Raw genomic sequence first — 21,749 nt, forward strand, 5'->3', positions numbered from 1 at the left:
GATGGTCTGCGGAAGGTGGAACAAAGGACCAAAGACATCTTAGAAGATTTTTAGACTGCACAGGAGATGATGAGAGTTAAGCAGACATATGCAACTATTGAGAGGGTTGTACATAGGTGGAGAAAACCAGAGAAGGGTTTTATAAAAGTGAACTTAGGGCTGTAATCGAGCCGAGCCAAGCCGGTCTTTGGTTTGCCGAGCTCAGCTCGACTCAAAATACTCGAGTTCGAGCTCGAGATTTTTTTATATTCTTTGTTCGAGCTCGACTCGATAAGCTAAACTCTCAACTTGAGCTCAAGCTCATCCCACAAACAAGTTCGCGCTAAGCCGAGCTCGAGCTTGTCCTATAAACGAGTTTGAGTCGAGCCGAGCTCAAGCTCGAACTCGAACTCGAATTGTTTATTTTTATTTTTTGAATAAGATTTAATAATTAATAAATTAAATAAATAAAAAAATATAATATTAAATTTATACAACTAACAAGTAGAACCTCTATTGAATTATAAAATTTTAAAAAATTTATAAATAATTAATATCTAACTAGTTGATATTTATCCAAAATAATAATATATTATATGCCTACATATATTATTAATACATACACTTAATATAATAGCATATATCTATTTCATATATGGTTCCCACATATTAGTATATGAAATTATTAAATTTTATCGACTAATTATTATACAAATTATAAAATATACTTATGAAATATATTCACTATATAGACATAAGTAATTAGATTACATATTATATATTTAATTATAAAAGTGGTATGCTTATATTATTAGTTACTACATATATATATATATGTGTGTGTGTGTGTGTGTGTGTGTATTTATCAATATATGAATGAGTTTTAATCGAGTCGAACTAATGAATCGACTCGAGCATAAACGAGCGAGCCTTAGTTGAGTCGAGTTGAGTTTTGTCGGATATGTGTCATTTATAATTTGAGCGGGTATCTGTTTTCACGAAGGAGCTTTTTTTTTTTCACGTTTCGAGTTTGATTCAAGTTTAACCGAGCGAATACCGAACGGGCTATTGAACAGACTAATTCATTTACAGCCCTAGGTGAACTGGGATGTTTCCTTGGATTTAGAACAAATGAAAATGGAAATATGAATCATTGTCAGAGATGAAAAAGAAGAAATTATAGCAGCTGTATGTGCACAGAAGATGTTTGTTTCTCAACTTGTATTGGCGGAGTGCATTGCTTTTCGAAGAGCTCTAGTATGGTGTGAAGAACTTGCTTTTAGGAAGGTGATATTTGAGTGTGATGCACAGATTGTTATCAATGTTGTCAAAAGTGAAGTGGAAGATCTATCATACAATGGTCATAGTGTTGAAGATCTGAAGAGGCTCTTAGAAGGTGAGAGGAATGGAATGTGGAATTTAATAGAAGGGAGGGGAACACAGTGGCACATATATTAGCAAAGCATGCTCTAGGTGTCGAAGAAGAGAGGGTATGGATAGAGGAAGAGCTAACTGTAATTATGAGTATTGTGTTGAGAGAAAAGGGATGTAAGACATGATTTTTATAGAAATGATATAAGAATGATTTTTTTTACTAAAAATAAAAAATAAAATAGCCCACTAAGATTCTTGTCCTATGGTCTTAAACGGCGCGTTTTGTTTAGCTATAAACTTTGCCTCGCCTTATAACACATGGATCTCTCGTGATTGGATGTCCACTATCATTTTCTCGTCCAATGAAGAGTACTAGGAGAGGATGATTGTCCAATTTGAGCACATATTTATTCAAGAGAGTGAACTCGTGACTCTTCCAAAATCTTTGGCAACCCGAATTTTCACTTTTCAAACCAATAATATTAGTTATTAGGGAGAGTTTCAAAGCGATGCCAAGAAAAATAAAATCTTGGGCGTTTGAGTTAGAAAGCTGCCCATAAATAGAGTACTAAAGGTGAGTTTTTGAGTTGCCCAAAACATAAATATAAAGATGAATTTAGATAAAAATTAAAAATTAAATAAAATATTATTAAAATATTTTTTTTAATATTATTATTATTATTATTTTGAGATTTAAAAAAATTAAATTATTTATTTTATTTTTTATAAAAATTTTAAAAAAATTATAATGATGAGATGAGATAATATATATTATAAAAATAAATTATTAGATGAGATGTGTTGTAAAAAGCTTTACTTAATCATTTCAAGCAACTTTGCTTTTGGAGTGAAAATTATCTTACACCAAACCACGATTACAGCCTAGCTTTTATGACAATTAATACTCATTTACGGCTTGTTTGACATTACGTTAGGAAACAAATTTTGATTTAGATTTCAAAATAATGTCATGATCTCAAATTCCTTTTCTTTTAATAAATGACTCAAATAAATATTTAGATTTCAATATTTAGGAAAAAAAAAAAAATTATTAACACAAAAGGCATAGATTTTCTCTATAAATAAATTACCATACCTCCCAAATAAAAACTATAAAATACCCAATTTACCTTTATATTATGATGTGCATGTATTGTTGACATGCTTAGATTTATTCCCCAATAACATCACCTAACAGACATATATAATTATATTATACTATCAATTCACTGTCACCTAACACAGTTTGAAGAGAAAGTAGTGCTCAAAATTTATAAAATAATAATAATAAAAATAAATTATCCCAATTTAATAATGCAGAATGCATGATTTGACTGGAATAGAATAACTACTGTACATATTGTAAGGAATAAAAATAGAATATATATATATATATTTAGATAAAAAAATATTTATAATTTTGAATTGTGTAATCGCTGCGTAATCGTTATGAAAAAAGTAAATGACATATGAGATCCATAAAAAAAATGTTTTATAATAAACTTCACTCTTTTTCAAAACGATTACGTGACGTTTATATATTTTATGATTATATGTAGAATTATTCATTTTTTTAACATGATAGCTGCAGTGACACAAACTACAACGTGACTAATATTAGGACTTGAGTTTATTCAAATGAATCAAATTTATTTTGCTTCTTTGTCTATTATATAAACAAAACAACACTTTCAATCATCAACGCTTGGCTGCTTGAGGTTTGTATAAAAATAATGTTAAATATAGTTGTAACGTGTATTCATTTTAAAAAAAAATTAGAATTCGTAGTTAAAAAATTAATTTTTTATATGAATTTAAGATTTTTCATTTGTTTTAAAGAAAATGCGGGGGACTTCCTCATTTTAAGACTGTCACTCTAAAGCCTTCACACTATATATACATTGCTTACGTGATATAATTTAATTTATAAGTTAAATTTTAAATTTTAAATTTTATAAATCAAATATTACAATTTAAATGATATGAATGACGTGTTTTATATTCTGACTTGAAAATAAAAAAAAAATTGAACTTAAAGAGAGTTTTAATTTTATGATAATTGAGTGGATAAGTTTTCAAATCAGTCTAATATTTGATCCAGATAGAGAGTATAAACAAACCTCTTTCTTATGTGAAATAGTCAACCCAGTTCCTTTCTCTTGACCCCAGATGAATTGCTGATTAAGAACATCATGGTATACGTGGCAAGAACGTGACCATTTGACTAAGTTTGTCTCTGTTTAAGATCTTGAAAATCAGATACGTGATTTGTGGTCCATTAGAACCAACGGCTGAGGTGAAGTAATATCGAAGGGTCGTAAACTGATTGGTGCCTTGGTGGGGTCTACCGAATGAGATGTCCATATTTTTGAGCATCAGGTTCACTGCCACTGTTTGACGAAAGCACCGCTAATTGATAACGATAAGATAAGTGTTATAAATTTATAAATTGATATGTCTATTTTATAATAAAAAATAATTTAATAATTTAATATGTCGTATTAAGATATATTAATTTATAAATTTATTGGGACCCATTTCGGCATTGATTCGTAACACTAACAATGATGCCCTTCTCAAGAGAACAAAAAAAAATTATGTTATATACAGCTATTTTTATATATTTTTTAAATATTTTATTGATACGATTGATCAAAATATTTATTTTATATTAAAAAAAGATGATGTAGTCAATCACATTAATAGATTGTATAAAAAGTACGTAAAAATAACTATACATAGAATTTTTTTTAAAAAATAATAAATGTCTGTTATTGCAGTAGATAATGAGAGCCTTCGTGACTCTATTAGACGTGATAAATTAGGAAAATACTTGATATTCTTAAGTTTAAGAAGTCATTCTCTTTATTTAAATTTAGTTTTACTACTCATAACTCTCATATATTATATATCACACTTTTTTTTATTTATTTATTTTAATTTTTTGATAGTATTATTTCTAAACTAATTGAGTTCTTATATTTATCAAACATTTGATAAGAGAAAAAAATAAAAAAATAAAAAATTATATATATTGTGTAGTGTGAAAATGATGAGCATAAATTTTCAATTTAATTATCACTAATCATATAAATTAACGTGAGCTAATCACTTTCATTTATACACATGATTGTTTGAATTTATTATTATAAAAAATAATAATTGGTCTGAGAATTGATGGACTGAATTAAAATTTTACAAGAAAATTATAAGTGTAATGGAAAAAAGGTTTCCTCAAATTTTTGTTTCAACTTGAAAATCTAAGGTTGGATTTAGATAGATAGTTCAGATGAGATGAAATGAGATGTTTTGAATAGTAGTTGAATAAAATATTGTTCGATATAATTTTTTAGTATTATTTTTATTTTGGAATTTGAAAAAGTTAAATTGTTTATTATATTTTCGTATAAGAATTTGAAAAATTATCATAATTAGATGAGATGAGATAATGAGATTTGTGTATCCAAGCACCATTGTCTATGATTGAAAGAAAGAGGAATCTATAAAGTGAGTCATATAATATTTATAGTTTATTTAATACTGTCTTAAATATTTATACGATATTAAATATTGAGTAATTTGATATATCAATTACTATTCACTTTAACACCCCACACCTATAACTTTTCATAAGGTGTAAGAGTATTTTTCAAATATAATAAATAGTAACTGTTGAGAAGAATTTTATTATAAGATTTTCTTAGAGTATTTTTCAAATATAATAAATAGTAACTGTTGAGAAGAATTTTATTATAAGATTTCCTTTGCATCTCTCGCTTAGTTGGTGCCGACGTGTTTGGAAAATTAATCATGGACGTGCACACATGCCATTCGTGCCCTATATGGTATACATGTGTATTCATACCATACATTGGAAACAAATTGTTAAACATGTGTATTTCCACAATGGTGCTTTGATTAGTTATATTTACATGAAAATATTAGTAAATCCCCAATAGTTTCCCTAATATCTCTAATTATTGAAATGTATTTTCTCAATCTTTGATATTCATTGTCACCCAATAATTTACCAAAACCTTAAGAGCTAAACACGAGAGGATAATGAATTTGCATTATCATTAGAGGTTCCTACTTTTAATGTTCAAATAAAATCTAAGAATTATAAATAAATGTTCGCTAATAGTAATGGATTTCTTGTAACTGCATTTTTATATTTGATCGCAATTTATTTTTGAATTTTTTCTTCTAATTCAATTTGATTTAATTAAGTACTTTTTTTCCCTAATTGCATCTATATATTTTTATTGTAATTGAAAGTTCCAAGTTTTTATTTCACTATATTTTACTCTAGGGTAAAGCTACTATGCCGTCCAGCGTTTACCGTTGGGTGTGCCGCCCAGGTGTTTTTGTTTTTATTTTTTTTCTTTTTTCTTTTCACATTTTTAATATATTTTTAAAAAATAAAAAAATACACTAATATACTTAAAATCACATCCTTAATCACTTAATAAAAAATAATTTTTTTTGACCAGCAGTCAAGTAGGGCAGTCAAACGTAGAGGGCATAGAAGCTTTTCTCTTTGCACTAAAATTTTTGTTTCTATGAAAGCAACTTTATTGTTAACGTTGTGTTTCGTATACATTTGAGTTGGATTCTAGAACTTAGGTTTTGGACCTTTTACCTACACACTTAAGAAAACACAGAAAGTGGAGGCCTTGGTGGAGGTCGGGGAGTCTCCGATACTTAAGTCAGTATTTTTTTTAGTAGTTTGTACGTGAGCTTAGTGGAATTAGAGAGAATTCTTCGTACCTGTGGTTGGCTTTTATACTAGATTTCTGGGTGAGGAAAGCTTATACCTAGCCTTAGGGAGTTCATGTCACTTCAACTGTTCACTTAGTTAGAAGCCTTTAATGTAGCGTGACTCCTAACTCACTTTACCCTGTAGATGTTTCCTGTTAAGCCTCTTCATGCCTGCTATCTGGAGATCGAGGGTTTTTTTGTATCTCTCATCTACTTGCCTGCACAGGTTCCCAAGGGTTGGATGTCATAGAAGGTGTTAGGGCGGCGAGTCTCATCTGCCTCTATCGTCTACTTTTCCTACACGTGGGTTGCTTTATGGGCGGATTTTGTTCATAAGCGAGTACTCTATAGAGACATATTGACTCTTTTTATAAGAGGATCGTTGAATTTGATCGGACTCTCTTATTCACACCATCTCTAATGAGCTTGCTACACGGGCCCATAGAGGGAAAAATTCCTTACATTTATGATAGGAAAATGTAAAGACTGCGGGTGGAAATTGGAATATGCGTCTACGATGTGATGCCCTTTAATATATGACGCTGTTTTATTTCCATTTTTTTTTTTTTTGACTGTATCTCCAATTGTTATTTAATATATAACAATGAAAACTAATATATGCTCAGAGAAAAAAAAAAAGCAGCAAAATAAAAAATAGTACGACTACTGAGCTACTAGAAATTTATCGATGGTCTTTTCAACGGGCAGTATTACATAGTGTTATGTGCTTTATTAGAAAAAAAAAAAAACAAAAATATTATATTCAAATTTAAAAATATAAATTTTCTCTACATTTTTTCTATTTGGGTTTTAATTTTTTAATAATCCACGAAATAATACATAGTGGTACCATCATCAGAGCAGTAGGTTCGTTTGGTCAAGTACGATTAAGGGGAGAAAAAACTGAACTTGTGCTCCCATGTATCGTAACGCAACTGCATCTGATGCATCCATCATTGACCATCCATGTATTCTGCATTGTTCTATGTATGGCATGGTAGATACATACATGGACATTTTCGGAAATACAAATTTAGCTTGATTTTATGGGTCGTGCTCGGCTATAGCCTATATGCATCAGCATCGTGGGGCGTCGTGAAAGAGAAGTTCCAAAAAGGCACTGCAGCTTGAACGGACGATCCATTCCTCTCTCTCTTGCTTTGTCTCTCTCTGTGAAGAAACTCCTCCGTAAAGACAACACTCCGTATATATTATTTAACCAAAAAAAAAAAAAAAAAAATATTGTGTTCTGTTCCGCTTCAACAATTTTCTTATAATTCTGCAGATTATTTTATATCATTTTTTTCTTGTTGGTTTTGGATTTCTAATCGCTTGAACTAAACGATCTTGAGGTGGGTTTCGTCTTATTTCAATGCAAATGCTTTAGATAAGCCAGGTACGTGTTCTTTGAGGACTATGTTATTCTGGGTCTATAAAATTTGTAATTTTTTTAATGTTTGTTCATTTCCAAGATAATAGACCTGATCAGCTATACCCGATTATTACAGAGACATCTGAAAACAATTGAAAGGACAATTGTTGATACAAGCGGTCTGCGTGATCATGGCGGTTGCTGAGAATGCTAGTCAAGATTTTGAGAATACTACTACTGTAGTATCATCATCGGACTTGAATGCGCAGAATGATCTCGAAATATCAAAACCCAGAAATGATTCCATGGATAGTAAGAATGATCAGAAAGAAATATCAGCAGCAACGACTTTCACAGTGGCGACGGACAATTACAAGTCTCAGATGGGTCAGATGGTGGCTGGGTTTGACTCTAATGGGGTCAAGAGCCAGCAGATGAGGACGGTGAAGTCTGGTGGTGGGTATGGGAGTAATAATCAGAGGGCTAATGGGGTGATGGTGAGAAATGGAGAGGATGGGGGCGAGAGTTTCAATAGGGATATGAGGGATTTGGAAGAATTGTTATCCAAGTTGAATCCCATGGCTGAAGAATTTGTGCCTCCTTCACTAGCCAAGAATCATGCTTTCTTTGATGGTGGTGCTGGTGGGTTTGGGTATGCTAACAGTTTTATACTTCAAGCTAATTTTGGCAATGCTAATGCCAATGGATATACTGGTAGAAGGGTATGTATGTTTTTACTGTCTTTTTTATGCTGTTTGGTTTCTTGTAAAATGGAGGTAGCTAAAGGGAGAAAAGGGATGTTTAGTATTTTGTTTTCATTTTCTTTGTTTTCTGAGAAATGAAGGGCTCACTGAGGGTGTTGTATAGTAAAATACATAGAGGTGCTGCAACTTTTATGTCCTCTATTACACATTTTGTCGCAAGCAAGTTGATATTGCAGTTTATCTCATGGTTCTTGGTTCTTTTATTTTGGTAGTTTGGTTATTTTGCACTTTGCTTTTTAGTTGATTCTTTTTATTTTTTTGTTCTATTGACATCTTGTAGAGGAGGAACGGCTATAGTCAGGGGAAGCGTAGGATGAACGGTAGAATGACTCCGGCACAGAGAGAGGCTATGGTTAGGAGAACTGTCTATGTGTCTGACATTGATCAACAGGTAAATAGTTATGTCATTTATGTCAAATTTACCTTATAAGAAAATTTTAAAATATTAATTTTAGTACATTTTAGAAATTTTCGGGCCCCCTAGTAAAAGAGTAGTCCCCCCTGCTTGTGATTATGTAAACTATATATCATTTCTTTATAATCATGTTTTTTTTTTCCCTTCATTTCTTGGATTGATCCTCTTTGTTTTTTGCACAGGTTACCGAAGAGCAGCTTGCAGCTTTGTTTCTTACTTGCGGACAGGTAAGGAGTATTTTATTTTGCTCATATGTATCATTTTCGAATTTATAATGATGCATTATAGTTATGATTGTCTTCTGTTTTTTTGTTTGGCCAAAGGTTGTTGATTGCCGTGTTTGTGGCGATCCTAACTCCATTCTCCATTTTGCCTTTGTCGAGTTTACGGATGAAGGTATTGCCATAAATTTATGTATTTTTTCATATACATGTATGGTAAATGTTTTGTCCTACTGGATTGATATTGATATGCTTGCAGAGGGAGCAAGGGCTGCTTTGAATCTGTCTGGGACTATGCTCGGATATTACCCTGTTAGAGTGCTGCCTTCCAAAACAGCAATTTCACCAGTGAATCCAACATTTTTGCCAAGGGTGAGGACTTATATATGATATCACTTGTTGCTCTCTCTTTGAATGATGATCTTTCGTATTGTCGGTTCTAGAATCCGAATCATCAGTAGAGTGTTCTGATTTTTATAATTTCTTTTCTGTTTTGTGGCTTCCTGATGTTTTCACTATGGTTAGTCTGAAGATGAACGTGAGATGTGCTCGAGGACTATTTACTGTACAAACATTGACAAGAAGGTAATTTGGACTTATCTATCTTGATTCTTATGTAATTAAGGGCTAAAATGGCCCATTATTTTGGCCTTAAATAATTGGCTTAGTTTGTCATCATTTGATTTTGGCCTTAAGTAATTGGGTTTTCCGTCATTTGATGCAGGTTACCCAAGCAGATGTCAAATTTTTCTTTGAATCACTTTGTGGGGAGGTTTGTAATATTTCCTGTGCTAAAACCCCAAACTGTTATTTCTTCATGAATTCTTTCCACATCTTGAATTATTTCCTTGCATAGGTGCAACGCCTGAGGCTACTTGGAGACTATCATCATTCAACTCGTATTGCTTTTGTCGAGTTCACAATGGTACGTACCTCTGAGCTCTTGATTTTTACATGCTGAGAATTTTGATTCTTGTTGCGTTCTAACTATATGAGACTAGATACACACATAACTCTCTCATATTATCTGAAGTTATATTATTTTCTCGATAAAAAAATATTATCTGAAGTTATATTAGCAGTTCTGGCTCAACAGTTTGGTCTCACTTGTGTGCATTCTCTTTTTGACTCACATCTCTTAGTTAGAGTGTTCAGCTTTTTTCTTTACATACTCGTAGAGTCCTTAAATACGCTGTGAATGTTTACCTAGCATAATTAAGCTTCTAGTACTGCAAACCAATTAGCAGTTTCATGAATAGAAATTATCTTGTACTGCGAGAAGACAATGGAGGAGCTGAAAGTTTTTTTCTTTAAAACATTGTTCTCATGGGTGGGGGCTATTGTTTGCAACAAACTGGCTTGTTTGGCAAGTGAGAGTATCTCAAGTACTCTCACTACTATTCTTTACTTTATTATTACTTTTCACCTACTTTTTACTACTATTTAATATTTTATTATTAATTTTTCATTACTTTTTCTCTACTATTCATAAACATTATCAACACTTCTCAGGTATTCTCAGGCAAAACCCATGACTTTTTACTATCAGTTTTGAGCTCTAGTTAGGTATTTCTCATGTATGCTCCCTGTATACTTGGGTTTTGCCTACTTTTATGAATAAAATACTTTGATTACCGATAAAAAAAAAGAATAGAAATTATCTTGTAAAGGAAAATAGATAAACCTTGTGTGTAAGCATGTGACTTTGCCAAGAACGGCACTTGTGCTATGCATCCTTGAAGATGTTATTAGAAGTCTTTGAGACATAGAGTGTGGTTAAATTAGTGAACTTGGAAAAGTATTTCTTAGTTTTTCTGAACACTTTGAGGTGTCGATAGAGATGGTAACAAAATTTTGATTTTCACTGGTAAGAGAATTTTATGGATTTTGGTAATAAGTTACTATGGATCACTGCTTATTACCAAATCCATTATTTTAAAGGTAACTTATTACCCATTATGGCTCTTAGCAAAAGCAAATAATGGATTTTGGTAATAAGTTACTATGGATTTTGGTAACAGATTTTATTTTTTATTTTTTATTTTTTACTGATCAAAAGAGATCACTGCTTCAATTTTATTATGTAATCCTGCATAGGAAAGTACTCGATTCAAAAAAACATATCTTACTAATTATTTTGGACTAGAAGGTTGTATACTTTATTTATTTGCTTTTCACTTGTAGATGCTGTCTGCAATAATAGATGTGGGGGAATTAGAGTTGTTAGAGAAAACATCATTTCCCCTTCTACGTTGCCAAATTGAGTGGCAAGTGGATTTTAGAGGGGAGCCAAATCTGTAGATGGTGGGAGGGAAGGGTAAGATAGAGTATTGGTTCTTGGTCATTATTTCAAATCTTGACTTTTTCTTTATGGAAAACCAGCAAGTCCCTTTACTTCTGTTTATATCAGTAAAGAGCACAGTGAACTGTAATTGTGAAAAGGTTGAGGCTTTGTTGAGAAGGTTAAACAATGGTGGAATTCTTACAATTTTCAAGGCATCCAAAGCTTTATTTTGGCCCAGAAAATTAAGGCATTGAAAGTGGATTTAAAAGTTTGAATGAACAAACTTTTGGCAATTCAGCAGGTAAAGTCCCTCATGGAAGAACTGCAAGCTATTGAGAGAGCGTGGGTGAAGTGAGAGAATTATTTGTTGTAGAGAAGATGAGAAAAACCAAAGTGAGAAGTGATCTGGAGTGGGTTACACTATAGAGGAGACTAGGAGTCATATTGTTGGGCCATTCTCTACCAATCAAGAAGAGACTAGGATTCATATTGCATGGTTCTAATCTAAAGAGATTCAGAGGCCTAAGCTTGATGCCTAGTTTTGAATCCAATGGAGAGCAGGTCTTCTGCTTTGAAATGTGATCAAAGAAGATATTATGCTAGTGTTCAATGATCTTCATGCCAATTGCAAGTTTGAAAAAAGTATTAATGCCTCTTACACGGCTCTCATACTGAAGATAGTAGGTTCTGTGGATGTCAAAGATCACATACCTATTATCTTAGTGAGTGGGGTTTAGAAGTTTGTCTTAAAATTTCTTGTTAATAGATTGCATATGCTGATAGAGCTTGGATAGTAAGCTGAGATCTGAGAGCTTGAATTGCTTTATATGGTAGACATTGAGAATGCCTATGATCATCTCAATTGGAAGTTCCTTCCATACATAATGTGGAGATGTGGTTTTGGGAGAATATGGTGACCTTGTATTGCACATTGTATCTCTACAGTGCGCTTTTATATTTTGGTGAATGGAACTCCTTTCAGTATCTTCAATAGCTCTTGTGGTTTACAGCAGAGAGATGCTTTGTCTCCTTTGCTTTTTATCATTGCCATGAGGCTCTTAGCAAAATGATCTTTGCTTTTGCTGACAAGTTTTCTATCTGGTTTTTCTGTGGGGTGTAGGAGTTCTGTATTGCTTAACTTATGATGTCTTCTATACGCAGATGATATATTATCGTTCTTTGGGGCAAACTGATGTCAACTTGTTGGAAAATTCTCCACTGTGACCTCCCATAGGAGTTTTGACTATGTCTCAGTCCCAATGTGGTCGATCATCCTCTTGGACCATTGGCAGACTTTGCTGTTTTCTCATAGCATCTTTCCTAAAGTCAATAAGAAAATTATTTGTGTCAGTTTGCAACCTCTGGATGCTCTTTTCTAGCCTAGCTATTCCTGCATAAATTTTAATGGATTTTTGTTTTTGTTATTGTTATTTTCTCATAACATCTTTCATGAGATAGATTTGAAACATGGATAATAACCCACCCGTGGGTAGCCCAAGTGGTAAGGATGGACTTTTGTGCATGAGCCCCAAGTCACAGGTTCGATTCCCCCTGGGATCAAACTGCGATTTAACTGGGAGACCATGGTGGTGGGTAGCTGTGCTAGTCTCCCAGGGGTGTAGGTTCCATGGGTGAGTCTTAAGGGCTTCGCCGTGGGTGGTTCAAAATAAAAAAGGATATAATCTGTATTAGTATACTACATGAGGATATTTTTATTTGTTTTGCACCCTAATTTCATGACAGTACTTTCTCTCTCTCTCAAAGTTGATTAATATGGTTAGACTTTACGTCCACTGCAGCAAATTCCACAATACTGATATTGTTCTTGTTAAAATCTAGTATTAGGAAATGTACATTTGTTTTATAAGTGGAAATATACTTCGCATATTGTTTGTCTTGGTTTGGTTTTGTTGCCTTGTTTGAAACTTTGATCTGACTTAGCTCAACAATGTTACATATCTTTTGATTGCTTAATTGATCTTATTAGTAGTTAGAAGGATTTAGGCTATGACCTTTTCAATTATTCATATTAAAACTATGACACTTTCTGATTGGATGTGCATAATTTCTAAAGATTATTTGGTGTTTTCTTTGTTTTGTTGTTGTTTTTTTTTCTTTTTGTATTTTTATGATGATGGTTAGATTCTTCAGTGTTTTTTAAACTAAATTGGAAGCAAGTACCTGGGAACTAGGCCTGTAAATTGACCCTGTTGGTTTGGTTTGGGGGTCAAACCATGGACAGAACTGAGGAGGTCTGGATCTTTGTGTGTCAACTCGACTTCATCTAATGATGCGACTTCCACCAGCTGGAATCGATCCCAACTTCCTTTAGTTGATACCAGGCTACCGGCTCCTTTGGTTGGTTTGGGCTTGATCCAATAAAACAAAAAGAAAACTTAATTGCAAAAAAAGTAGCTAATTATATACCCTTTTTCAGCATTTTCTCGGACACCAAACAGAAATTCATCGAACTCAATATTTTTCTAGCTACAAAACAATTCCTCGTATACATACACAAACATACACATTGAATCGCAGAGTACTTGACCAAAACAATGAAGACAGCAAAACCCAGATAGAGATTGGTGATCTGCTGAAGAAATAACTCTCAGAGAGAAAGATCTGTGATGATGGAGAGAGAATGTGAGGTGAGGGAGGTAGAGTTGGGATGATTGATGGCAACAAATAACAACAAAGAGAGGAAGGCGGACAATGGCACTAGGGAGGGGGTGGGGGAGATTACAATTTTAAAGCCCCAGGCTAGCTAATACATGGACCCACGATCAAGGGTGGTCAGTTTTTTTTTTAAATAATTGGCCGGGGTAGGCATCATTTCAAGTAATTGGGTTTGATCCAGTTGGAATTTAAGTACCATATAAGGTTAATATTTTGGCTGGGCTGGGCTTACTCACCTATCGACCAAATATTTTGGTCTGGGCTTCGGAAGAGCTATAGATTTAGACATCCTGAGCTTGATTCTGCACTAGTTGCCTCGGATGTTTGATATATAATTATGGTTAGCGGGATCATATATTCTAGGTTTAATGTCCAGAAATGGGTTTGAAGGACACTATCTGGTAACTTTCCACGCCATCAAATCAAGTTAATTGGAAATTGTAGAGTAAATAATTATTAAAATAAGTAATAAAGATATAATTATGGTTAGCGGGATCATATAATCAAGGTTTAATGTCCAGAAATGGGTTTGAAGGACACTATCTGGTAACTTTCCATGCCATCAAATTCAGTTAATTGGAAATTGTAGAGTAAATAATCAATAAAATAAGTAATAAAGATATAGGGGTCGGTTTAGTTCAGTCTTGGTGAATAGACTCTGTCAAAACAGTTTGGTTCAGTCTTGGTGAATAGACTCCGCCAAACAGTTTGGTTCGGTCTTGGTTTGGTCAGTGCAGTTCAGTTACTTGGTCATTTTGAGCAGCCCTAAATTGGAAACTTGGAATCAAATATGAAATTTATTTAAAATTACATATGTTCTAAGTTGTCCCAAGAGACATTCTAGAAAAAATTCTGCACATTGATTCTCTCTTGAGACATTGAAGATATAGCATTTCACCGTCTACGTTATGAATTTCTAGATTTTTCCTGGCAGTTAGATCATTCTGCTAACCTCCTAATTACCACTCCAGGGATTGAAAGTACCAAATCAAGTGGCTCAACGCCAATCTCCATAGTCCATCAATGCTCTTCATTGCCATCTTTAACTTGGAAATCAATGTGAAGCAATTCCTTGGAAGAGTCATCTGAATTAGAATCATGTGGAGAGATTCTCATATGTTTATTTTCATTGTTTTCCCTAATGGTTATATCGTTCCTAATACAATCTTGCTTGATCCCCCTTACCTTTACAATGCCATGTAATTCTATCTTGTCATGCAATATGGATCACTTGTACATGTGTTTGCCATGTTATGACTTTTACACCGGGTTATCTATATTAATTTAGATAACATATATAATTTTTGAAGCGGAAGCTTTGCAACATCATCCATTTTTATGTTAAATGTCCATAACTTTGGTAATTTAGGTTTTAGGTTATTTGAAAGATCATGTTAATAAATGTTATGCAAATTGGAAAAAATTGAGACACTTCCACTTCTTTCCTATTTAACTCTGTCTTCGTACCTCTATATTTAATCTGGTACAACGAGTACCACAAAAGGTCACGATCAAATTACTCCACAATCAGTCGCACAACTGGTTATTAAAATAATCATGTTCTGTCCAAAGGAAATTATGATTAATGACTCGAGAGTTCTTGGACCACTTAAATCTCTATGATTGTGCCTGGGTTCAGTTGCTGGCCTCTTGATGACATGCCGTTAATCTTGTGTGTCCTTGGTTTTATTTTCCTTGCTAAATCTGTTGATATAAAATTATGCTGGTGAACATGCTTTTGCCTGCATAATTTGTATGTGGTGAAATTTTACATCTATGAATTGTGGATTGTGGAGGTGATAACTTTGGATGTTCATGTTACAACTCGGTTGGTAGAAGTGTTCATCAGTTCTATGCATAAGAGTGATTGTTATTTTCGGCTTTAAACTCGTGCAGGCGGAAAGCGCAATTGCTGCTCTTAACTGTAGTGGTGTGGTTTTGGGTTCATTGCCAATAAGGTTGGTGTGGCGGACTGTATTTGTAATAACTGATTTTGTCTTTTACTATTTCAGTTTCTTTTTCCCAGGTTTCTGAAACTATTTTTATGCCATGTGTATGCAGGGTAAGCCCATCAAAGACGCCTGTTCGACCCCGTTATCCTCGCCCGCAGTTGCACTGAATCATACTTTAATGTTTTCCAGACTGATGTACTGCTGATAGTTTATATTTACATATATGCATAGTGGCAGAAATGTTTTAAGGTACTTGCGGGTTTATATCCATCCTTTTGTTCTTTGCATTGCAGTCGGGATCTTTGTTATCTAGATTGGGTAATTTATGGGTTATTTGTTTAGCTTTGTAGAGTTGGATGGGATTTCGAGGCTATCAATGGTTTATTATGCTGCACAATGTGATGAATTCTGTAAGGGTGGTCCTGAGGAAAGCTAATGCCCGTCGGTTGTGTCCAACAATTTCAATTTGCTGTTCATGATCATTTGATGTTTTCTATTTTGTCGTTGTTGGTAGTGTGAAGAGTTTAGTTGGGTGCCCTGCTTGCTCCAATTTCAATTTGCGTTATTTGCTACCTGACTCTCTATGTTCTAACAAAGATGTACGGCGGAGAGTGAATTTGACTCTGAATTTTCCCTGCAACAAAGCATAACCGCTGTCCCAACCATTATCACCACCTGTATTGCTGCTCCGCCACTTGCCACCCTACCGAGTTGTCATCTAATCCTGTTGCTGCAACCAACTTCAACACAAAACTTCTGCCCCCTGTGGTCATCAACCGACGACCGTCACCGCAGCTACCACCACTCCACACTTGTTCCACACAAAACTCCTTTCTCCCTCTCTCTCTGTGCTTTTTGATTGAAGGTAACCGTCCAATTTCTTATCAATATCGAAAGAGATTTTTATTTGTCATCGATTTCGTTCATTCTCTTGTAACTTAAATGTTTGAATCCATGAACGCTGAAGCTTTAGTACTGATTGGGGGTTGTCTAGGCTCAATAAATACTGGTCTTGGGTTGGCACTCCAGATTGAAGTCGGATGTGTTTGAGCAGTTAGCATCATTTCTAATTAGAATTATCATTACAGATTTCGTGGTAGAAAATACATTGTGCCTGTTTGGGATTGCCATAGGTAATAAAGCTTTTATGGCAGGGGTCTTAATTGTAGAGCCTTATTAAAATGGTATGCTCAAATAGCACATTTTAAGCTTGCAAACTCAAAAACCAAACTGAATATATCAGTATATTTGTCAATAGTAGTGAAATGGTTTAAGTTTAAGATGTTTGATTCGGTTTTAGGAAAGAAGAGATAAAAAGTTGAATAAAAATATTATAAACTTAAAAATTGAAAAATTAGTATAGGGTTTTGTGTTTTGTTTGGGAGTTTGGAAAAATTTTAATTATTAGGTAATGATTAGATTAAAAAGTTGAAGATTTGAAATTCATAGTGTTTTGTGTTTGAGTGATGTTTGTGTATGAAATATATGAAAATACTCGAGAATGTTTGTGTTACCATTACATGATTTGAAATATCTCATGTTAGTGGCTTTTGCAGCTAATATAGTAGGGTGGTGGAGTTTATCTACTTGCAATTTAGTGTGGAGGGTTGACATTACATGATTTAATTTGTAAGATAAACTTAATATTAAATTTCGTTGCAAGAGCAAGAAAGCAAGATAAACTTATGTTATTTTCTTGGATTCTCCAACCTCCAGATGAGTTCAACAACAATCACCAAAAAGATATAAGCATTTGAGTTCCAAAAGCTTATATACAATGACCATGTTTCTAACACAATACGCAGCGTTTTGATACAAATAAAAGATCAAGCGCATCGTTTCATTAACTCCTCAGTCCCTCCATTTGCGTAGTCGAAATGCACCGTTTGATTGAAACCAAAACGCCCCGTGTTGAAATTAGTTGGTTAGTACTGTTGCTTGCTCCTCAAACGCCCCGCATCACTTATTCTCACTAGAGCACTTACTTACCCCTTACAATCCTCCCCGCTTTAAGGCCCTTGGCCTCAAGGCCACCGACAATACTTCACATTGTTACAGGACCCTGCCCACCAGGCGTGGGTAGAGGTTCCTTAACTTCCAAAAAGCCTCCCATGAGCTGTCTTCTACAGGTGCCCCAGCACTTTACAAGGTGGGAGTCACAGACCGAAAATTTTGGTCTATCATTTTTGCCAGACCGGACCGTTAGCTATCGGTCTAGTCGGTCCATAAATATTTTTTTATTGTATATATATGGTTAATGAAATTAAGTGACCTCTTTAACATTTTATATATCGTTAATGAATATTAAATAATTTTATTGTATATATGGTCAATGGTGATTTTTTGGATAAAAATTACATAATTAACTTATACAAATACCATACAAAAAATATATTATATATAAAAAAATATTTAAACATATATATATACACATTCGATCGGTCTCAGTCCAGTCTGGTTTGACCAAAAAAATACACCCCAAAACCGACTAATAAGACTATTGGTCTGGACCGAACCATTCGATCCAGTCGATTTTTTCAGTCTGGTTCAGTCCTCTTACAACCTTAATGAATTTTGGAGGAAGCTGGTAAGTCCAATTTGTAAGCCATTGTACCAATTTTCTCCGACACCTGAAAGGGTTTATAGAACTTTGGAGCAAGTTTCAAATTATGTCGCATAGAAACTGACTTTTGCTTGTAAGGTCGAAGTATTAAGTAAAACCCAATCCCCTAGCTGGAAACTCCTTTTAGTCCTCTTTCTATCTGCAAATTCTTTCATCATTTTCTAAGCTCTCTGTAAATTCTCTTTCAAAAGGCCTATAAGTTGCTCACTTGATCTCAGTTGCTGATCTATTGCATCATTAGCAGTAGTACCTAGAACATAAGTAAGCAGCTTGGGTGGAGGATACCCATAAAGAGCTTCAAAGGGAGAGATGTCAGTAGAAGAGTGACATGTGGTGTTATAACACCACTCAGCCAAAGGAATTCACAAACTCCGTTCCTTGGATTTGTCACTGGTATAACATCTGAGATAGCCTTCCAAGCACTTGTTTAAAGTCTCAGTTGGCCCATCGGATTGAGGATGATAGTTAGAACCAAAATTCAATGTAGTGCCTTACAATTGGAACAACTCAAAAAAAAAAAAAAAAAAAAAAAAAAAAACCTAGTAAAGATAGGATCCCTATTTGATATTTGATACTATGGATCTGGGCACACCATGCAATTTGAAAACCTTAGAAAAAATATTTCAATCCACTTACTTGTTGTGTCAGGATGGGAAAAAGGAAAAAAATGGCCAAATTTTGTCAATCTGTCCACAATTGTAAACACCACACTTACTCCTCTCTAATACTCAATAAAGTCTATGAAAATGTCTAACCATGGAGAACTTCGTATTGACAAGGACTACAGTAATCCAAGAGGGTGTAAAGTTTCAAACTTATTAACGTGACGCATAGCACATTCCTTCACCAACCTTTTAACATCCTTGCGCATTCCTTCTCAGTAAAAATCTGCTTTAGCCCTCTGCAATGTTTTATGATAGCCCAAATGACCTGCTTGTGGGCTATGATGTATGTACTGCAAGATCTTAGTCTTGAAGGTGAATCAAGAACCACTACAAGTCTTCATTTTCTTAACAGCAAATCCTGTTGCATTGAGTAATGTTTGAGGCCACTCAAACCTTGTTGCAATTGAGAATAAATTTCACTCAGTTTGGGGGTTAGCAAATAGCTATGCTTGAGTTCATCTATCCACAATGGGGGGAATGAAATAAGAGCCACTGTAGTTGTTTTCTCTTCAACTTTTCTGGAAAGTGTATTAGCCACTTTATTCTCACTGCCATTCTTATAGTCAATTGTAAAATCTTACCCTAACAATTTCGATATCCACTTCTACTGGGGCTCAGTACCCACCTTTTACTCCAACTGGTATTTCAAAGCCTCTTGGTCAGTTTTGATCTTGAAAGAATGACCCAACAAATAAGGCCTCCACTTGCTAACCGCAGAAACCAATGCCAACAGTTCTTTTTCATATGTTGACAACATCAAGGCTTTCTCTTTCAATGCCTTCATGTAGAAAGTAATGTGATGACCCTCTTGCATGAGGACTGCCCCTAATCCCACTCTAGGGGAATCACATTTAATAGTGAAACCTTTTAGAAAAATCAGGTAACCTTAGCACAAAAGGTTGAACGACAGCTTCTTTCAAATTGTTAAAAGCCCTGGTTGCTTTTTCATTCCAAGCAAAATAATTTTTTTTAACTACTGAGTCAGAGGCGTTGCTATGGTTCCATAATTCCTTATGAACTTTCAATAGAAACCAGTGAGCCCGAAAAATCCCCTTTAGGATTTCAAGGTTGTTGAAATAGGCTACTCAACCATGTATGCAATTTTAGTTAGATCTGCCTTCACACCAATTGTAGAAATTACATGTCTCAATATTCAATTTCACCCACACCAAATCTACATTTAGACATTTGCAAACAAATTATCTTGCCTCAAAAGCTCCAACACAAATATGAGATGTTCCCGATGATCATCGTGGTTCTTGCTATAAACCAAGATGTCATCAAAGAAGACCAATGCAAAGCTTCTACGAAATGGTTTGAATACTTCATTCATCAACCTTGAGATGTAGCTTGGGCATTGGTAAGGCCAAAAAGCATTACCAAGAACTCGTAGTATTCCTTATGAGTTCTAAAAGTAGTATTTTGCATGTATTCTTCATTCACTCTGATTTGATGATAGCCCGATCTCAAATCGAGCTTAGAAAACACCTTGGCACCAAACAACTCATTAGGTAACTCATCAATGACATGCATAGGAAATTTGTCCTTGATAGTTACTTGATTTAATGCTCGATAATCCACAAACATCCTCCAGTTGCCATTTGATTTTTTAACCAACAACACTAGTAAAGAAAAAAGGTTATGACTAGGCCTCACTATCCCAGATTTCAGCAAGTCTTGAACAATCTTTTCAATTTCTATTTTATGATAATGTGGATATCTGTAAGGCCTAACTGACACATGAGCAATACCTTCTTTCAAAGTAATTCTATGGTTTAAAGATCTCATGGGTGGCAATCCCACTGGCTCAACAAAAACCTCCTGCAACACCTTAATCAGTCTTGTCACTCCATCCTGAGGACTTTCAACTTCTTTTTTCCAATCCACCGCTACCCTTTGTAAAATCCAGCCTTGCCTCCTCACAAGGGAGGATTTCAAAACACTTCACTGCATGCTGCACCTCAGCCTTTAGAATCCAACCCTTGCAACATTAATTGCTTCTTCTTTACTTCAAAGCTCATAGACATCTTAGTAAAATCCCAATTAATTGGGCCTAGAGTCTTCAACCATTGGACCCCAAGTACAATATCACAGCCACCCAAAGTGAGGCCATGAAAGGGCACTCCAAACTTGAAACCTTGGATGTTAATCACTTCCTCACAACTTCTCTTGCTTATGACTATATCCCCATTAGCCACTCTTACTTGCAAACTAGTGTCATTTCGAGTTTTCAATTTAGTAGCTTGAACCATTAATGGATTTAGGAAGTTGTGAGTATTTCCTGAATCAACCAAAATTTTCACACAAGAAGATCCCATTCTGCCAAACAATCTCATGGCATTGTTATTTGGACACCTTGAGATCGCATGGATAGAAATTTCCAAACTTTCTTGCTCATCCCCATGTCCTGCCTTCCACTGCACCCAATTCATAGTCATCTACATCCTTTGACTCTTTAGACACAGAATCTTCAAGTCGTAACAAATAAATCTTGGGGATTATTGCACACATGTGCTGGATTCCATCTTTCTTCACGACGGTAACAAAACCCTTTTCTTCTCTTCCCATCCATTTGTGAAGAATTTTTTTTTTTTTTAACTAGTGCACCAGGCCTTGCACCCTACCTATCTCCATAAACACTTTAGAATTATCCTTACTTGCCA

The 21,749-nt window shown here is 34.3% G+C and overlaps 1 protein-coding gene across 3 annotated transcripts; it reads left to right on the forward strand.

Moving 5' to 3' along the window:
* The first annotated feature begins 6,979 nt into the window (after positions 1–6,979).
* LOC121256934 (polyadenylate-binding protein-interacting protein 12-like) lies at positions 6,980–16,294 on the forward strand. 3 transcript variants are annotated; one of them, XR_005939133.1, is made up of 12 exons: positions 7,192–7,510; positions 7,623–8,208; positions 8,531–8,641; positions 8,848–8,892; positions 8,989–9,061; positions 9,146–9,258; positions 9,412–9,471; positions 9,611–9,658; positions 9,743–9,811; positions 15,743–15,804; positions 15,908–16,047; positions 16,141–16,294. XR_005939133.1 is itself a non-coding variant. In XM_041157743.1 (11 exons), exons 2-11 carry the CDS (start codon positions 7,678–7,680, stop codon positions 15,963–15,965), a joined length of 1,170 nt encoding a protein of 389 aa, XP_041013677.1. In that variant the 5' UTR covers positions 6,980–7,510; positions 7,623–7,677; the 3' UTR covers positions 15,966–16,294. The 3 variants fall into 3 exon arrangements, 1 of the variants encoding a protein (XP_041013677.1); XR_005939134.1 differs by having other exon boundaries at positions 7,218–7,510; positions 16,149–16,294; XM_041157743.1 differs by having other exon boundaries at positions 6,980–7,510; positions 15,908–16,294.
* The last annotated feature ends 5,455 nt before the right edge of the window (positions 16,295–21,749 follow it).

This window comes from Juglans microcarpa x Juglans regia, chromosome 3S (assembly GCF_004785595.1).
Source record: "Juglans microcarpa x Juglans regia isolate MS1-56 chromosome 3S, Jm3101_v1.0, whole genome shotgun sequence".
NCBI lineage: Eukaryota > Viridiplantae > Streptophyta > Magnoliopsida > Fagales > Juglandaceae > Juglans > Juglans microcarpa x Juglans regia.